This window comes from Podarcis pityusensis, assembly GCF_964106645.2.
Source record: "Podarcis pityusensis genome assembly, chromosome: 12".
NCBI lineage: Eukaryota > Metazoa > Chordata > Lepidosauria > Squamata > Lacertidae > Podarcis > Podarcis pityusensis.
This window is the reverse complement of record NC_138037.1, coordinates 21,286,768-21,307,245: the sequence shown is the minus strand read 5'-3', so window position 1 is coordinate 21,307,245 and position 20,478 is coordinate 21,286,768. Positions and strand designations below refer to the sequence as shown.

At 42.8% G+C, this 20,478-nt stretch overlaps 1 protein-coding gene across 1 annotated transcript in view; it reads left to right on the top strand.

The window, feature by feature from the left end:
- The window catches only part of APBB1IP (amyloid beta precursor protein binding family B member 1 interacting protein), a 60,252-nt gene that overhangs the window by 36,835 nt on the left and 2,939 nt on the right, over nt 1–20,478 (top strand). Inside the window, 8 exon segments of the mRNA XM_080974435.1 lie at nt 686–715; nt 717–742; nt 744–762; nt 1,669–1,812; nt 4,849–4,959; nt 16,504–16,602; nt 17,668–17,785; nt 18,711–18,802. Coding sequence (XP_080830561.1) covers nt 686–715; nt 717–742; nt 744–762; nt 1,669–1,812; nt 4,849–4,959; nt 16,504–16,602; nt 17,668–17,785; nt 18,711–18,802 — 639 coding nt within the window.

Here is a 20,478-nt window from a genome sequence, read left to right as displayed (position 1 = left end):
GATTGAAGTGTAAATGCCTTTTGTATGTATCATGAATATACTGTTTATGTACAGAAATACCTTCCCCTCTCTTTCCATTGGGGAGACTCATATTCAAAATGGTCATGTGAAGTCACGTAAATTTGTTTCTATGTTTATTTCAGACTTCTCACCTCTTGCTCTTCTTTGCCAAATTCCACACCAGCCTTCACTGATCATAGTCTGTATAATGAAAGTAGTGATCATAGGAAGCAAGTAGTCCACTCTAAAGTCCACTCTAATGAATGAGGAGACACATACTGAAAATTATTTTGCATAGAAAAACGTGCGATAGCATCCAGCTGTTGTTTTTCTTTACACCTTCCTGAGAGCTCTGATTGGCTATCTGACTTGTCCAAGGCCCTCACTTTTTCCTCATAGTGGTCACCAGCTGCTCCTCCAGCTCCTTCCTACTATCACCTGCTTGCTTGCTAGGCAAATGAACAGGCACACAGCAGTACCTACTGCTCCCGAGAGCTCTGATTGGCTATCTGACTGGAAAACTTTATATGGACTATGGCAGCTACTGGGACTTTGACGTGAAATGCAATTGGGTAGACACAGGTATAGCACCTGCTATTTACACCTGTTGTTTTAGGTCTAGTGACCTTCCCAGTTTATGGACATTGCCTTATCATCCTCACCCTTCTTTGCATTTTTTAATTAGAATTTCTACTTGACCAATAAAGGGAAAAAATGAAAGCAAGGAAATGAATGAAAAAAAGCAAAGAGGCTTTACTGGAGGTAAGCAAAATTTTTGGGATAAGCAACACTGCATTTGGCTATGAAATGGATGGCTGTCTTCCTAAGACCCCAAACACAATAGACATGTTTCAAGTTCTTCATTTTTGCAAAAACAGGAAGCTCTAGCACAATAGGATTAAATGCACAGTTCTCACAGTGGAGGGGTGTGAGATGCGAGGTCCCCCAAAGAATCAATATTGACTTTGTAACTCTAAATCACAAATGATTTAGAGTTAAAGGGAAGCAGTGAGGTAAGCCAAGTTTGCTGATGACACCAGATTGTTTAAGGTCGTAAGAACAACAACAACAACAACAACAACAACAAACGGATTAGGAAATCCTTTCTAAAACTTGGGCCCCCAAATGTTGTTGGACTACAACTCCCATCATCCCTGACCACTGGTCCTGGTAGTTAGGGATGATGGGAGTTTGAGAAAGGCTGCCTTAGGAGATACCATTTTTGTATAGTTAACCTGCTAACCTGTGGCCAGTGTGGTTGCTCTTGCTAACACGACTGCTTGTGGGCAGGCAGTAGCTTAGTGGCAGAAACACTTGCTTTGCCTACAGAAACATCTCTGAAGTTCAGTCCCTGGAAAAGCTCTGAAAGATCCCCATCTGTTGTGCTGTTCCCCTATGTGTAGTGCTTTTTTGAGTGCGCAAATCATTGGTGTACATAATCTCAATAGCCTTTACGACCTACAAAGGGCCATAGCTCGGTGATAGGGCACATGTTTTGCATGTATAACTAGGTTCAGCCGCTGGCATCTTTAGGTAGGGCTACGAAGGACTCCAGTCTGGAAGCCCCGGAAAGTGGTTGCCAGCCTGTGCAGGCAGAACTGAGCTAGCTGGCTCTGACGTTTCCTGCGTTCCGCTTCTGTTTTGTCTAACCCCATTTTCACTCCACAGGAAAGCTTCTGTGGCACATCTGTCATTGTACCAGAAGTTGAAGGGGCCCTTTATTTAAAAGAAGACGGGAAGAAGTCCTGGAAGAGACGTTATTTTCTCCTGCGAGCTTCTGGAATTTATTACGTACCCAAAGGAAAGACCAAGGTCAGGCAAGTCAAAGAAATCCTTTCAGGCAATAAAGCAATTCATGAAGGTGAAAGGAAAGAAATCCCGAGGTGACATTCTAAGGGCAGCATCTGGCGCACCTGAGAGGGTCCTTCTTTGGGCTGCAGCACTTGTGCAAATATTAGAATAGAGTTGCTGAGCTCCTTTGGGGCTACCCCCACCCCCACGCCCCCCAGGTTTGTTTTTCCAGTTAGATTAAAAAAACATTTCGTTTCTTTAAAACCCAGACATGAAAGGAAACCAAAAAGGCCAAATCTGTAGTTGCCCATTCAAAGTAAAAAGGTGCCATTACTTTTCGTCTAGTTCCCTATGGAAACATATCTCAACAGTTTGCAAACATTCAGGGTTTTCTTTTGGCACAAGGCAAGCAGAAGAGTCTTGCCATTGTTCAAGGCAGGCTAAAGAGAAAGTTAGAGAAAGTATCAAATTTGGCTTTGATAGTCTCTTTCTTTCTTTCTTTCTTTCTTTCTTTCTTTCTTTCTTTCCCTTCCTTCCTTCCTTCCTTCCTTCCTTCCTTCCTTCCTTCCGTCCTTTAGCATATCTGCCATGCATTTTTTTCTACCAAATATTGTTCTTTGTCTGGATAATAAAGGGTTCAGTCCAGTCGTGACCAACCCTGGGTTGCGGCGCTCATCTCGCTTTATTGGCCGAGGGAGCCGGCGTACAGCTTCCGGGTCATATGGCCAGCATGACTAAGCCGCTTCTGGCGAACCAGAGCAGCGCACAGAAACGCCGTTTACCTTCCCGCTGGAGTGGTACCTATTTATCTACTTGCACTTTGACGTTCTTTCGAACTGCTAGGTGGGCAGGAGCTGGGACCGAGCAATGGGAGCTCATCCCATCGTGGGGATTCAAACCGCCAACCTTCTGATCGGCAAGTCCTAGGCTCTGTGGTTTAACCCACAGCGCCACCTGCATCCCTAGGATGTAGCTTTTGAGGGGAGACAATGAATCCCTTTTCTCTCTCCTTTGGTTTTGGTGTCCCCCCCCCCCAGAGGCAAAGGGATTCTCTGAATCTATGGTTTTGGTATATTACTAACAAGCTTGAGCTTCCTATGGTTGCCACCCATGTGCCCCCTCCCGCAAATGCATAAGGGATAGTAAAGGAGACTATAGCTGCAGGGAGGGTGCAAATTGGCTTAAATTGGTGAGGGGGTGGGGGGAGGTCCTCACTTGAGCAGAACGCCTGTGGTGGATCCACTGCTGCGTGGATCCAAGTCTGAGGGTGCAATCCAGTATTCTACTATGGCATTTCCGTTCTTCTCACACACATTTTGTTGAAGTGAATGGGCACAGCCTGGCAGTATCACGTCAGAAAATTCACCTTGAATTGCCATCCAGAAATACATAAGGAAAGTGAACAGCAATTCACTGCTGGAGGGACATATCTCTGTTATGCAGTAACATGTGTGCATATATTCTTCACTTAAAACATCACAAAGCATGTTACAGTCTGGGAAGATGCGAATTCACTATTTGCACCTTTTACAGGGCTCCGCTTAATTCGGTTATGGAAGGGGTCATGAACAGTGCATGATGGCAGTGAACTCCCACCCACTGACAACTTGCCCTGCCCTTCCTAGCTTTGTGTCCTTAAGGTCTGCAAGCATGCTTTTCTCTCGGGTCCTAATGACCGGTTACCTGCAGCTATGCATAACTGAACTCCTAACACACCTTTCCTCCATCCTCAGTCCAGGAAAAGCTGATTTGGGAGGAAGCCGTTTGGAATGGATGATGGGGGGTTAACAGTATTAAAACACAAACAGAAGGCACAGGTGTGGTTGTGATAGTTATCAGGATAGCATCAGGTGTGGAGGGTGAGTTTAACCCTTGCTTCCTTGCTGCGGAGCTGAGAAAATTGCAAAGAACTTCAGAGGAGGGACTCTTGCTGCAGCCGCCATGGCTATTCAGACCCGCCCCCCAGCAGAGCTTCCATTTGCAGTCTTTATAAATGTGCATGCTAAATGCAAATACCTATTTAACGCTGCATCTAGTTTGTCATCAGTTGGCTTAAAGCGTAGCCAAAGTTAGGAAGAATTCTGAGACTGTGTTCCATTTCCATTAAAGAAGCATCACATGAATGCCTGTGTTATGTCGTTTACTCACAGTTCCTTAGCTCGGAAATTGGGTGCACTACTGCACTAGTAAGACAAACTTCGTTGCCATAGCAACCCATTAAGAACAAGCAAGGGCTATTTCACAGCACTAAACAAAAGGCAACTAGAGGCGAGAGGGAGATTTGCCCTTTTGATGCAGCCTGGAGCAGAATCACAGATCAACTTTGCACTTGTATACAAATAAACCTTGAACGTGACTGGAGAAAAATTCATTATTTTATAAAGATGCTTGAACCCATGCTGGCATTTTCCAGTGAACATGAATTATATATGTGGTTTTCTTGCACATGTGGGCATTGTATTTTACCCCTCAAAGTGATGATCCACCCAGTGTTTTAGCATTGGGGAGGCCATAGGGGCGGTTACCCTTGGTGCAAAATTATTAGGAGCACAAAATTTCAACAACCAGTGTTGCCTCAATGCAGACTGCGCCCTTAAGTATTTGGGCAGAAGAATGTGCTTTGAATGTGTTTTAAAGGTGTTGTGTTTACACAGCCATTATAGAAACATCTAAGGATACATTGGTTCCAGGGGATCACAGTAACTTGCGTACACTTCTAAAAAGGAAACTAAAGTCAGATTGTGTTAGAATACGTGGGTAAGAAATCTATTTAGGAAAGTTCATGGTACCGAATTAGGAAATAAAAAGGCTACACAGCAAGTCAGTACACAAACCAGCTTCTGATAGTGCAGCTACTCATTTTTAACTTGAAAGCTCAGGAGAAGCCTTAAGTCTGATATTCTCTCTGTTGTTGTTACACTTAAAAGTATTTGCATTAAGAAACAGGATCAGACTAACCTGATGACCGTGTTTAGTGTCATAATGTAATTTCGAATAATTTTTACCTTTTACCTTTACCTATAATAATTTATGGTGTGTTTGGCTTTAATTTTGTAGACATCTCGGGATTTGGCTTGCTTCATACAGTTTGAGAACGTAAATGTTTATTACGGTGTTCAGTACAAAGCAAAGTATAAGGCACCTACAGACCACTGTTTTGTCTTAAAGGTAGGTACAAAAGATCATGCATTCTGGAGTGGCTGTTGTAAGCATGTGTCACATTTTTAGTGCAATCCTGTTGTTCTGTAAAACTCTACTAGTTAGAGCCTAGAAATGGAAGCGAGATTTCTAGAGTTTCTGGATATAAACAATCTTTAGAGGGCAAAGGTAAGAGAGGGAAATAGCAGGGTTTCAACCTCATATAACTCTAGCCTGTTTGAATCTAATCAGTGAAGGCCTTAAACCATAGAGTAAGCTGTCCTGTCAGGACTAAGCCTAAGCCTATGCCACTTCCTACCTTGAGAGGAAAAGGTCACCAAGCCTTTATAATATTCCTCTTTTCCATGTGACTCAATATGTAAGGAGCTCTGCATGGCTTTAACCAGCCTCTTTTGTTTCCGACCAGATCGGAGTCTGAAACTAGTGTTTTTTTTCTTTACCAATAGTTTAGAAACTTTTACCTTTTGTAATTAAATCATATTATGGCTGCCTGTGCATCTTTTCTGATTGCTGCATGGAAAAGCACATGAATCTGACCTTTGAAGATTTTTGTAGGTAAACCATTTTATGACTTACCAAAGGTGTGGTCTATCTCTGTGCTGTGGGGTGTGGATTAGCTTGGAAAAAGCTTTTAAAAGGGGACATTTGGGGATTCAACAAAAGAGCACATTTTTAAGTTTTTACAACTTATATTTCCATGCTTTTCTTTGCTTCATGTTTTGTGATTTTAAATCTCTGCTGGGGTTTTCTAATCCAACAGTACTTGCCCCAGACTTGGGTCTTGGCTTCCAGGATTGCAACACAAATTAGGTATGACAGTGTGAAATGGAGTTTTAGATGAACGTCGATTGGGAAGATGGCATGGTGGGAATGCTAAGTCCCTCCCCAAGCTCCATGATCCTGATTTAAATTATTGAAGTATAAAAGTTTTCCTTATGATACACTTCACATTACACACCAAGTTTCTTCAGTTTCCCAGGCTCCCAGCTGCTATTAACACTTTTTTAAAATGCAGAGGATCTTTTGAACTGAATATCCTGCATCATGTCAAATTCAAATTCAAATTTTATTAAACGGTCACAGACCAGGTTAACTCGTACAGCTAGTCAGCGAAGCATAACACCGGAAAAAACAAAGGACAATTTCAATACAGATTAGGCCATAACAGCAATTTGAAATTAGACAGCATAAATAAAATTAAGTATTTGCCTTCGCCTGCATATTGACATTGGAAAGCTCTTGTTTCCTGCGCCTAATAGCGGCTACACAGAATTTAGCAACATTGATCGTAATTTCAGGAACCTTATCTTCTACCAAGGCTCTCATACGTTGGGGTTCTGGTACATTTTTAAGCTTTTGTAGAACTGGGGCAATAAAGGTCAGGCGTAGATCCTCGTAGTAACTACAGTGCAGCAATACATGCAGACTTGTTTCCACTTCCGATGAGCCACATGGGCAAACACGTGATTCATATGGTTTGCCCTCATATCTGCCTAGCAGCAGGGCAGAGGGCAGAACGTTAAATCTGGCCAGGGTAAAGGAGTGTCTGTACTTAGGTATTTGTAAATCAGCCAGATAATTTGCGGGTGAGAACCCTCTTCCAAAGTCTCTAATTGTGGCATGTTTATCCATTTTGCCCATATGACATTGCAGCTCTATGTCCCTAATGCGTTGGAGCACTTGACTTCTGGCTCTCTCATATCCTGCCGCTATCAAGATCTGCGGGGAGAATCCCAAGCTTCTTATCTTTTCAAACAGGGAAGCTTTCCAGGTAGAATGAAAGGTGTCTAAGAGTGTTAAAGGAGCCAAACCGGCCGGGAAAAAAATAAGTTTTAACCAGTAGTGTATCTTTAGAATCCACAACCGCACGTTAACGGGTGGTTGTCCAACTTCTAAGCGGACAGCTATATTAGATACACAGGGGGGGATCCCCAATAAACACCGATAGAATTTTGTTTGAAATGCCTCCATAGGCGCAAAATTTTTAAAACTGCAAACCTGGGATCCATAAGTGAGTTGTGGGAGTATTTTTGCAGCAAAAACCTGGGAGGCCGCCGGAACGTATTTACCCCCTTTCCCGTGAAAAAATCTTGTAAGGGCTTTATTGGCCCTTCCTGCATTGGCAATGGCGTTTTTCATCTGTTGGTGCCACGAGACCCTTTCCTGAAAAGTTATTCCCAGATATTTGAAAGTTGCTACCTGGTCAATAGGATGTCCCTTAATTCTCCATTTGTGTTTCCTTCTTTTTTTTGAAAACACCATAATTTTAGATTTGCTATAATTTATTGATAGTTGTTCCGCTTGACAATAGTCAGCAAGTGATCTCAAAAGCTTCCTCAAGCCAACGCAGGAAAAGGAGAGCAGGACTGCATCGTCCGCATACAGAAGCACCGGGAGGGGCATACCTGCCAGTTTGGGAGGGTGGGCATTTTCTTTCTCCATATTTACTGCTAAAGAGTTGATGTAGAAATTAAATAGCATTGGCGCGAGGACACATCCTTGTTTAACCCCATAGTGCGTTTGGATTTCTTTAGTTAGATGGCCTGACCGGTCGCATCTTACCCTCACCCTGGTGTTTTCGTATAGACCACGGATAAGGCGTAATAAGCGCTTGTCTATGTTTGTAGCGCCAAGCTTTTCCCAGAGTCTGTCCCTTGGTATTAGATCAAAAGCCGATCTAAAATCCACAAAAGCTGCATATAAAGACCCTCCTTTTCTAGAGTATTTGTCTGCCAGGTGTTGAAGGATAAGGGCCTGGTCTATAGTTGAACGCTTTGCTCTAAAACCAGCTTGAGCTTCTGATAGAATATGCTCTCTTTCCATCCACTCCACTAATTTATTACATAAATGAGCAGCGTACAGTTTGCTAATAATACTTAATAGACTGATTGGTCTGTAGTTAGCTGGCTCAGTTCTGTTTCCTTTCTTAAATATTGGAATGATGATGGCTAAACCCCAGTCCTCGGGGATAATAGCCGCTTGATTTATACTAGTGAACAAGGCGGCTAGCACAGGGGCCCACCATTCAACATTTGCCTTAAGAATTTCTGGTGGGATATTGTCAGCACCCGGGGCTTTCCCTGATTTAAGAGATTGAATAAGGCCAATAATTTCTTCTGTGGTTACAGGGGGCCATTCCTTGCCAAATTCACTTGAAGCAGGAAGCAGAGCTGGGACCAGTTGATTTGATGAATATAATGAGAGGAAATAAGCCTCCCATGCTCCAGCGGGTATAGAGTATTCAATTTCAGTCGGGGAGTCTCTCCAGTTTTTTGCAATTATTTTCCAAAATGTGGCAGAATCTTTTCTTTGGGAGGCCTCCACTAGGCACTGCCAATCCTCCCTTTGTGCCTGGAGCTTTTTCTTGTTAATCAAAGCTTTATAACTGCGTTTTAACTCAAACCAGTCTAATGGAAGCGAAGGCAAGTTCGCTGATCTATAGTTCCTGTACTTATCCAGCAGGAGGCGTTTCATAGCCATGCATTCTTGGTCAAACCAAGGTTTGGATTTGTTAGAGTGTAGAGATTGCCGTGGCGTTTTTTTGTTGGTCAGATAAGGTTGTAGGGACGAAATCAGTTCCCGGAACATGTCTAATCTAGCCTCAGGAGTTGGGGAATTTACGAGGTTCTCCTTTCTAGCAAGAAAAGTATCTGAGTGAAGTCTTTCCGATATTTCATCACTCAATTTGCTGGACCATTTAATGCGTGAGTATCTTAGCTCCATGTTTTCGAAACATGGGGCTACAAGTTTATCAGAGCAAAATAAATCTTTTCTCACATCCAGTATTAAACAGAGCGGTAGATGGTCGCTGTCAACCCTCTCCACCACTTTACATTCCCGTGCTCTGCTCAAAAGGTTAGATGACACCAGGACGTAATCGATAGTGGAGGCTCCCATGTTGGATATAAATGTAAATTCCCCACTGGGTTCTCTGTCGACACGACCATTTAATACAGTCAGATCCAGATTGTTGGAAAAACGTAGAAGGCATAATCCTGCGTAGTTGCAGCCCTTGTCTTTTGAGAGCCTTGGGGGAATAGAATGGGCTTCTTCAGAAATGGGAGGTACGTCATGGAAATGAGCATATAACGCTTCATCTGATTGGCCAATTCTGGCGTTTAAGTCCCCAGCCAGCAGCACTGCCGCTGCAGGAGTTTGATTCATTAGCTCATCGACATATGCTTCTAGCCTATGCCAGATATTTTTGGTAAGCTGCTTGCCTCTTTGGGGAGGGGCATATATATTAATCAATAGAAGTGTGCAATATCTGCATTTCATTAATAATGCCATGGCCACACTGTTCAGAGGCTCCAGCTCGACGAAAGATGCTCTCAGCCTTGTGGATATTAGAATGCCTAGCCCACCCTTAACTCGTCCCCCTTTGTTGCTTGGTGAACCTGCGAGCGAAAATGAGGCAAAACCATTTACATCTAAAACCCCTGTTAGCCATGTCTCTTGCAAGAAGACTATATCATGATCTTGAATAAAATTGACAAATGATTGATCAGTCGCCTTGTTGAGCCAACCAGCAATGTTCCATGATAAGAATTTAAGATTGGCTTTATCACAGTCGAGTCTTTGTCAATTATTACCTAACGTACTTTTAGGGTTTGTCGCTTTATGTATCGGTCGCCTATCGTCTTTGTATGGCGGGCTATCCAGCCGCTCTATGATTTCAATAGGTGGATGCAAAGTGCTCACGTTTGTGAACACCGGATCTTTATTATGCATAAATTCCTTCTGTAGATATTCTGTTGCGGCCTGATTTTGGCCCAATTCTGTTTCATCTAGGTATCTCATTTTGTTCCATACGTCTGGTGGGGTCACCTTAGGGATATTTCTCCTTCGGGGGGGTGATGGAGTGCTCTCCTTGAAGGGTGGCACATTCTCTCTTGGTGGGAAGTTAATCTCCGCTTTAATCTGATGGTTACGTGTTGTGGTCTTTTTTTGGTCTCCCTTAATAACCTCGTTGCCTGGAGCTCTCTCGGCCAGCTTATCTCTTAGCTTGTCTAGTCTTCCCAAGATGTCAGTTTGTATTAATGGTGGGAACATCCAGAATTGGTCAATTAGGATGTTTTCTTCCATAGTAAAGAGATCCTCACCTTTGCTCACAAGGCGTTGCGGATTCTGTTTGTCAGGCCATAATTTTGAGAGTTGTTTCCCCTTTCTAAGATTTGCCTGCTTAGTTTTCAAAAGGGGGCTCAAAGGAGCCTTATTTTCAAAGAGCCTAAGTATTGTTATCCGTGCTTTTAAAAAGGCAAGTCTTGACCTAAAAATAAACTTGGCCAGGTTCTGATCCCTAAAAGTGGTCAGTGCTCTCACTGAGTGACCATCATAATGTAGATATTCCACCGAGGTGATATCATTAGAATTAAGCATTCCTGGCAGTATGTCATTTAGGCTAGATACAAAGTTCATTATTCGCTGTTTCCCTGTAAGGAAGCCCTTAGGCTTCGGGAAGTTCGTGAATACCAATTTTTGGGGATTTAAGATCAAATTCCAATCTCTTTCCTGACTGGAGGCTTGCCAGGTCTGAAGGGGGGTATCATCTCTACTGAACGCTTCCTCTTCCTCGCTGTTCGATTTGCTAAGTGTTTTATTGCCTTCATAGGTAGAGGCCTCTACTTCCGCAGCATCAGGTTTGTTAAATAGTTGGTTATCCAGGGACTGAATTGTTACTTCTGCCTTCTCACTTGCTACTGGAATCAGCCTTGGCGAGTCCTCCTTAGCCGGTTGCTGTGTAACTATCTTTGTTTCTCTCTTTTTTCCCTTCTTTTTGCTGCCCCGTGTGGTCGATTTATTTGGGGCCGAGGGAAGAAGTTTGAACAATTTCTGCCAATGTATGCTTCGATTACTGCAGGTGTACTTGGCTTTCCTTGTTGTTTTGATATTTTTACTTTTCTTCACTTTTACCCTTGAGTTATGTCTTTGCAGATTCTTATTTATTACTGGTTTGTTCGTCCCCACTAGCTCAACTGTTTTATATTCTTGGTGCATATCATTTAATTTTATCTCTTTTAATTGAGGTGTGAAATTTTCTACTAACGTCAGCAGTAGCCCATTTGTTATTGTTAGATAATTTTTTATGTTGGCTAGATCAGTACTTATTGCTAGGGAATACTCCAAAGGGTGGCCGTCACTCAATTCTGTTTGAGAGTATTTTGAAATAGATATCTGGTTTTGATGGGTTGGTGTAATTTCTTCCGTGGGCAGCTGTTCCTTAGTAATAGAGGTATTTCCCTCCTGAAGTTCCTCGGCTAAAGCTAGTTCTTGCGCTAGGCTGCATGGGGAGTTAATATTTCCAGTATCTTGATATATCTCTTTAGGATAAGACGTCCAATCAAGAACAGTAAGAGAGGGGGGTATTACTTCATCAAGAATTAACTCTTTTTGTGGACTCTTACCCTCCTCCATCTTAGGAAAATAATTTGTGATTTTGCTTTGTCTTTTACCAGGGCCCGGGGGGCTGATTGCCGAGTCAGGCAGTATACCCAACTCCTTATATGTTCTTCTAGTAAAAACCATGGTAAAAGTTGTCTTAATATAGAGAGAGGGCAGTTTACCCCGGGTGCGACTGCCTTAAATTGGGGGGCAAGTGGGGGTGTCAATCTATATTCCCACCTGCTCTCTGCAGCAGCTTCCTGATGTGCTCATCAACAACCTCAGTATATTTCTCTATTTTGAGTTCTCTGCTTTTAAATCTTAGCGATTATCCTAAGCCTGTAGTTTTCACCTCAGTCATGCGACCAGCGCTGTTTCACAAATGCTGCAACCTAGTCGGAATATAATAATAAAACAAAACAATGCTGCCAAAGAGACAGCAGTAATAAAACGGCTAAAAACTACGTTAAAATTAAAATTGCCTTATTTAGGCAATTTATGTGCAGCTGGAAAAGGATAATAGTGGAGTTTGGCTATAGCGCATGTGCAGCTATGATAACCTTGTATTTCGGGCCCTAGCTTAGTCTTTGGAGACCCTCTCCCACCGCCCTATACTGAACGAAGGATATCCAAGAGCCCCAGAAGGGAAACTTTCTGTGGGCTGGTTCACTGACTCCTTCTAAGCAGTCTTTCAGAGGCCTACCACATAAGGCAGGGCACAGGATGATATCTTGCTGAAGCCGGTTTTCCAAACCTCCAGAGGGTCCTATCCGATACACTGTTATAGAGTTATTGTGTAGATTAAAATCTTCCTGTAAAAAACTCAAGATGCCTTCACCAGGAGTCTCTGAGAGTATAAATGCTGGTCTCCTCAGAACAGTTTGTTAAAATGGAGAGTCTTTCCAGCTACTGTACTTCCTCTTCAGCTGCGAAGCAGGAATGCTGTCCCCAGCTAGTTCACACAGCCCCCCAGCTGGGCGGGGGTCAGTTAACCCCCGAATCTCCAAGCTTTATCTTTCTCTGTGTTCAGCAGAGCTGGGTGTCTATGGGCCAGTCTCAAAGCAGGGCTCACAGTCGTGTCTCTCCTTACCCTCCTTCTCCAGGCACCGTTGGTCCGGTAAGCAGTTCACAGTTCTGTCTTTAGACCTCTTCTCTCTCTGCTCTCAGTTCAGGCAGCAGCTTTCTCTCCTCTCTGGCAACCTTGACCGGGCAGCTGATAAGGAGGGAGGGAGCAGGCTGGGACAAGCTGAAGACAAGCTGAAGCTCGCAGAGCCAACAGCTGCATCATGTCTAGTCTGGCTGTAAAGCCTGGCAGACTCCAGAACTGTTGAAATATTTGAATGATAAATCCCAGTTTGCACTGATTTTAATTGAACAGTTATGCATAGTAGACACAGAGCTTTGAGGATTGGCTATGTACAGGCCTTGGCCTTGTTGCAATGAACTAAGTCCTATTTATTTTAATGGAACTTCCAAGTACGTTTGTAGTCTGTCTTTTTTGCCAACAAACAACTAGGTGTTTGCATCCCCATGCCTGCTAAAACTTAGGGCATGGTAGCGCCTTTTCAGGAGCATTTGCTTTTGAGTTCAAGTTATGAGCACTATGGCATTACTTTTGGAAATTCAAAGAGTCACTAGCATAAAATCTTAACCCCAAGGTGTTTTTTTTAATAAAAAATATATTCACAGTTGACAGTAGCAAGGTAATCTAAATGTAAATTGGCTCGTTTAGTCAGTCTGTTGTGTCTGATACCAGGAGAATTTAATTATGCTTTATTGGCGCAGGTTTTGCATGAGTAACCTGAGAGTAATGGTGCATAATGTGGAATTAATCTAGGGTGAAAGAATTGGTGCCCTGGGAACAAGCTGGCACAATAGCATCATCATACCCTATTTCCACGCCTTAGTACCTGCCATTGCAGCCTATCCAGCTGGGCTTTGGTAATAACCTTTAGAGACATCTTTCAGATGGTGCTTTGAGAATTGTGTTGCCATGTTCTTTAATGTTGGCCTTCTAGGGCTAGTCCAAAACTCAAAAACTGCATAAAGCTGAAATCCGGAGTTTGTCTTGTTGCATCCCAGCTTGCTTCCCCTTGCAAACTGGTTGATGTGATGCAAAGAAACAAACTGAGGTATTTGACTGGTGATAATATAATCACACATTCAAACAATGAGAGCTGTTCCAACATTCAATAAGAACTGTTCCAAGTTAATGGGAGGTCATGCCCACCATGTGCTTATGACCAGGATAGTAGTTTGTATTTATTATTTGTTTCACAAAAAGCATACACAACTTGATTGGGAAAAACACCACCACCACCTCAAAGCAATTTACAAAAGATAAAACAGTAAAATCAATGGGGGGCCCCCCACAACCAGACTTTAAACATGCAAAAGCTAAAATAACGAAACAGATTAAAATTACCCCAACATTCTAAGCATCTGGGCAAGTTTTTCTAAGTAAGAATGCTTCTATCAGGCACCAAAGAGTTTGTAGGCTTCTGCTTTGAAATGTAAAAGTTTAAAGGCTATAATGGAAATAGCTACTTCTCCTAAAGCGCTCCCTTCCATACAATAATCCAGTTCGTACATATGGCTAAGAGTGAATACACTTGAGACACATATGCAGTTTCTCAAAGAGGAGATCCCAGCCACATCTTGGTGGTACTGCTGCAGAGCTTCTGAGAGAGATGCTGTGGTTTAGCTGAGCATGTCACCTGAACTTGGGTCTCATGGTTTGTCTTGCTTCAAACAAACCATGATCTATAACCAAGGTTTTGTTTTGGGGCAGGCTTCCTCAACCTCAGCCCTCCAGATGTTTTTGGCCTACAACTCCCATGATCCCTAGCTAGCAGGACCAGTGGTCAGGGATGATGGGAATTGTAGTCTCAAAACATCTGGAAGGCCGAGGTTGAGGAAGCCTGTTCTTAGGTTTACTGCTTGTGGTTTGTCTGAAGGAGACAAACCGCAAGCCCAGGTTTGGAGGACACGCTAAGCCAAACTATGGCTTAGGTCAAAGCAACTGGAGAATGTAAGGGCGCAGGAATTCTCACACACTCAAGCTTTCACACTAAGCCATGTAGCCACTGAGTTGCAGACCTTAAGACAGGGGAGCCCTGCCTCATGTTGTAATTGGCAACTAATAAGAATGCTTCAGAGAGAAGACAAGAGAAAGGAACTGGAGGGTATAACTAAATATTACACGTCAGCAAGGGTGTCAAAAACCCTGCCAGCCTTTTTATTTCTTTAAAAAGAAAAGCTGCTTCATGAGGGGAGTTTCAAGTGAAGATATTTGAATTTAAAAATACTTCAGAAAATCTGCATTGCTTTCCTTATGGAGCCTCTTAAAAATAATGAAGTATATTATCTGGAATATTAAGGAAGACTGGCAAAGGTTAGGGTCACGGTAATGTTTGTTTTGTTTAAAAGAGATCTTTAAAAATTGAAAAGTATCTGATGCCATCTGCTGGATTTAATGGATACTTACAACGCATCAAAATTCCTAGTTCTCTGGCCCAACAGAAGACGGAAGAATCATTTCTAGAATGGAAGTACTCATCAGCACTGAGCTGACCATTCTACTTAGCATGCGAACATTTTAGTTGCCCTACATTTTTCATGGTGCAGAAGATACATTTTGAAAAAACAATTGTTGCAACAGTGTCCTGATAAAATTACAGACTTTTGTCATGCTATGTAATAAAGTTTCACTTGATTATTCTAAAAGATCACACCACTTTTCACCTGAGTATTGGGTGGATTCCTCCCACAGTCTGAACAATTTATGTATTCAGTAAACATTTGCCATATGCTATAAAAGGAATAGGTGTCATGGGCCAAATTGGGTCAAGGTTTTGTGTGTTCACCTTTGCTGCCATGTACTAGTGATTAGGTGGAACAGGTTTGTCATGAAACTCACCCCAGGATATTTTTTGTTAAAGGGTGGCACATAAATTAGCTAAACAGTAAATGAATGAAATACGGAACTCAGAACACATTGGACTTCATGATCAGATGTCTTTTTATAGTCTACATTTTATGCAGCTTTTCCATTAAGCATTTTCCATTAAGCACTAAGCAGATTTTCCATTAAGCACTAACAAGGTTATACCGTATTTTTCGCCCCATAGGACGCACCGGCCCATAGGACGCACCAAGTTTTTTGGGGGGGAAATAAAGGGAAAAAAATTATTTCCCCCCCAGGGGCTTGCGGGGCCGGCAGCAGGGAGAAGCGCTCTTCTCCCCGCCGCCCGCCTTCAGACCAGGTCCGGGGACAGCGGGAAGACGCGCTGCGCCTCCCCGCTGTCCCCGGAGCTTGCGGGGCTGGCAGCGGGGAGAAGCACGCGTCTCCCCGCCGTCAGCCTCCAAACCACATCGGGAGACAGTGGGATGGTGGCGTTCCGCCTCCCCGCTGTCCCCCGACCTTGTGGGGCTGGCGCTGGGGCTTTCGCTGAAGCCTGGAGAGCGAGTGTGCACCGACCCCTCTCGCTCTCCAGGCTTCAGCGAAAGCCTGCATTCGCCCCATAGGATGCACACACATTTCCCCTTCATTTTTGGAGGGGAAAAGTGCGTCCTATAGGGCGAAAAATACAGTACTTTGAAGTTAATGCATGACAACCTCAAAAATTAACACACATAGTAAGGAGGCGGTGAGGGGCAGGGATGGATTTGTTGTTTTTTAACGTATGCAGAAAAAATACTGGGACCAGGGAAAATATGTATGCAAACTGACACCAGATCCTAAACAGAGATGCAGAAATCCTAAATTAGGGGATGTGGAGCAGAGACTACTTCATATGCTTCTCAAAAATTTGCTTGCTTCTTGGAAACTGCAGATATGTTTACCTTCTAGCTTATACAACTGCCAGATGACAACCCTCAATGGAGACCTCAATTTACACACTGAATGCTAAGCTCAGAACTGTGACATGCCTCACATTTACTTGGCTGGAAGTCATGTTGAAAGTAGGCCGTTTCAAGCTAAGCTTCCACCCAACAAATATCTCCTTACAAATGTGTTTATAATAAGCAGCATTTTGTTATTAAGCATTTTGTGACTTGTTCACAGATGTATGTCTAATTTGTTTCCCGCTAATGTAAGACCACCCTTTCTTTCCACTTATTTTAATTTCAACCTATTTTAATGATAACATTTATTATTATTATTATTAGCATCCCCAGATACAGAAGGAGTCTCAGTATATCAGATATTTGTGCTGTGATGACCAGCAGTCTCTACATCAGTGGGTAACTGGCATAAGGATTGCAAAGGTATGAAGTGCAAGATGTGCAGTCGTTTTTTTTAAAACACACACACACACAAAATAGTTGTATAATTTGTTGATTTTCACAATGGACAAAAATAACTCTTGTTCCTTTCCAAGTAAAATATGGGCACACAATGGATAGACATTTGTGTAAATGTGAGCTAATACAGATGCAAATGTAATTAGGTTGTGGGAGCCTAGAGAAGTCTCATCAGCCATCTGAAAAACTATGAATAAGCTGTTCTAACTGCAGTAAGGAAAACAAGACAAAGACTGTAATGTGCTCACACATAGTTTATACCTGTGGATCAGGATTCCTATCTGGTGAAGGTTGCTCTTCCCATTTGCAGCATGCATCAGCTCATGCATGGACTGCACTGCCAATGGGTGAATTCAGGTAATAGTTTGCCAGCTGGTAACTCACCATGATGTGCAACCACCCAGCAAGCCAGTCTTCTGTATGATCATGCCAGATGTTACCACCCCCGTTTCACCACATTTCTGGTAAGGTGCAGAAGTGTAATAGCAAGACATTTCGTGTGGTGGGGTAAGTCCTGGTTGGCCTAATGCACCAGCCTCCTCCGATCAGTGTTGTAAACCACCCTGAATGAAGCATCAGAAGAGTGTGGTTGGAATTCTTACATAAGCAGATAAAATAGGATGGGCTAGGTCCACAAGTGAGTTCATCCGGCGTGTGAATTTAAGCCATTGTAAACCTAGGGATTCAAGGTTTAAATTGCCTCTTGCCAAATACAGTACTTAATAGAATGGGCTATAGGTGATCTCTGAACCCAACAAATGGAAATGACTTTACAAATGTTTTGGATTCTAGACACCCATCTGCTCTGATGTGTTTAAACAAATCCTTGTGCCTGTAGTTTCATAGTACTGACATTTATACTAGATGCTGTAGGCAGACCTAGTACCAGTCACTGGAGAGTATCTCTGTGGAGGGTTGGTTGTATTAGTCAAAACATCAGGAAGCAGGAAAGTGTGCTTTTATTCCTTTGAAGGGGGTATTGGTGGTAATTGTCTGTATATAGGATAAAGCATGTGCTTATTTTCTCAGTATGGAAAGACGTTGTATGATAACCACACCCGCGCAGTGCAGAAGGCTGGCTTAGCTTCTCGACTGACCAAGCTAGGGAATGTTCAATCCTCCACTGCTGCAATATCATCTTCAAAAGGTATATGATATATGGTAAATGTTAAATTGTGTGTGCGCGTACATAAGTTATGGAAGAGCATCCTGCATGTTGGGTTTTCTGCAGATTGGCGTTGGTTCTGATTCAGCGGTAAGCAGTGCATTTTCCTGGGGAAAAGGGTGGGACAAGAGAAAAACTTCTTGGGCTCATGCCTTGAAATCACTGGAGAAGCGAAAAAGTAGATGAGCCTTTAGTGTAGACAATTCTGAGCTAGATGGAGCAGTAGGTCTGACTCGGTATAAGGCAGCTTCCCATGTTCTTAACATTTGGACACAGGTGTACTATAGTTCCCAAAATGTACCAAGGTTCTAATGGATTGTACTTTAGTTATACCTTAACTTGGCCTCTTCAACTTTGGGTCTTCAGAAGTTGTTGCACTAAAACTCCCAGGATCCCTGACAATTGGCTAAGCTGGCTGGGGATGATAAGTGTTAAAGAGTTCAACAACAGCTGGGCTCCCAAGGTTGAAGAATTCTCATTAAAACATATTCTTGTTTTGCCAGTTCAACGTTTTCTAAAAAGGGAAACTAGAAGTTCAAGAACTATTTGGGGGGCGGGAAAGAGAGAGAGAAGCTGCTGCATATCCTAAACTGGAGAGTAAGATATGACACTCCTGGCCAACTGAAAAAGTTCACATAATCATCTGCAGAACAGTACAGTTCAAGCCACAGAGATTTCTTCTTGGCTTTGTTCCCTTACTTAGTTTGTCAGGAGTAGGGCATGTCTGCAGCTCCTTAGAGAAGCATCAACAACATCATGCAAAACTATTCACAGGGTACTTTAGTATCCTGTGGAGCTTAGTGTATTATTTCAATCGTGATTCAAAATAAGAATGATTTTTGCCTTTAATCACTCGAATTTGGTTTTGCAAGCCTGTTCTTTCTTTCTTTTTAACTGTGTATCCTAGGTAGTACTCATGCCAATGGACAAGTCCCCCAAAGCACGACCCTCACTGCTGCAAATTCTTCAGAACCTGAGAAACCTGCTGAGATGCCAAAGGTACAAATTTAATTGAATGTATCATCATAAATTCAGCATTAACATAAATACATCTGTAGGCAGGAAGCCTAGAGGTCCATGCATTCTTGCAGCTTGACTAGAAGTCTACACACATTGGCTGCAGCCACCCACAGCCCTTGTAACACACAAAAGGTACTGTACTACTTTTGTCAATCTTTAAATCAAATAAATAAATAAATAAATAAAAAAAATAGCATGTAGGAAATAAAAAGCAATAGGAATACTATTAAAAATCAATATGAATATTTAGTGCTATGGAAATGTCATTTCCCATCTTCAACCACATCTACTTTAGACCACCTAAATGAAGCTCATGGAGGACTGGTGGTCCACAGAGCCGTTTAGGAACCCTTGCTCTCCATTTGGCTTGTAGCACTTGTGCCAAAGTACCTGTAAATGAATTAGGAACTGGTGATGCATAAAATATAAACTTTGGGGCACCTTTGGTGGCGCTGTGGTCTAAACCACAGAGCCTAGGGCTTGCTGATCAGAAGGTCTGCGGTTCAAATCCCCGCAACGGTGTGAGCTCCCATTTCCGTGCGCTGCTCTGGTTCGCCAGAAGCGGCTTAGTCATGCTGGCCACATGACCCGGAAGCTGTCTGCAGACAAAACGCCGGCTCCCTAGGCCAGTAAAGCGAGATGAGCGCCGCAATCCCAGAGACATTTGCGACTGGACTTAACTGTCAGGAGTCCCTTTACCCTTTAAATAGGTTTGTTCCTTAAATAGCCTGCCTTGGTTACTTACTGAACCGAAACAATTCATTCCACTTATCCTCTTACTTATCAATGTAAGAGAGACTTGAGGGTTTTTTTGATCTACCTAGAAACCGTTCTATAGATGACTAGAAGCAGGAAGTGCTTAGAACTCAGTTAAAGGTTACCATGCAGACATAACTCTTAACAGCTACCAGCTGCCACCAGCAAATGAAAGGAGAGCACATTTCTTACACTGCCAGTGGGATTCTATTCATCTTAAGAACATAGTCTAGCAGCCACATGGTGAAGGCAAGCTCACCTAATATTCTGCCAGGGCAAACATTTACCTAACGAACTGCTAGCCTAGACGACACTTTCATTTAACTTGTGTGACAAATGCTTTGGAAAAGATCAAACATTTTATCTTTCTGTTCAGTTTGTGTACATTGTGCGGCCAGAGGTTAAGACTTTCCAGTCATCTTTCATTATAAGAGAATGTGGAGGGAAAGTGGCTGTGATTGGTACAAAAGGGCAGGAAAATGTATAGAAGCCAGCTTGCTCCCAGTTCTTAGCAAAATGCATTCAAGGTTAAGCTCCAGTCACCAGCCTCCAGCAGACTATGTAAGTGCAGACCGGAGGAGATACAGTAGGTATTAACTATTCTGTGTACAGGCCTTTTTAGTGCTCCTATTTCCCAAAGGTTTCCCAAAGGTTAAAGAGAATGTAGTAAGCACTGAGCTTAATTCAGCAAAGCAATATATCAGTTGTAAGGGCTAAAGTAGCTGCATTCACACTATGTGAGCACTGCACTGTGTTTGCAAGCCAAGGAAATATAGCTGTGTGCAATGCCAGGTCAATGCAGGGCCAGCCCTACCATTTGGCAGAGTGGCCCAGCTGCCTCAGGCAGCAGAGGCTGTAGGTGGTGGTGATGATTTGTGGCAAAATGTTGAAAGGCAGGC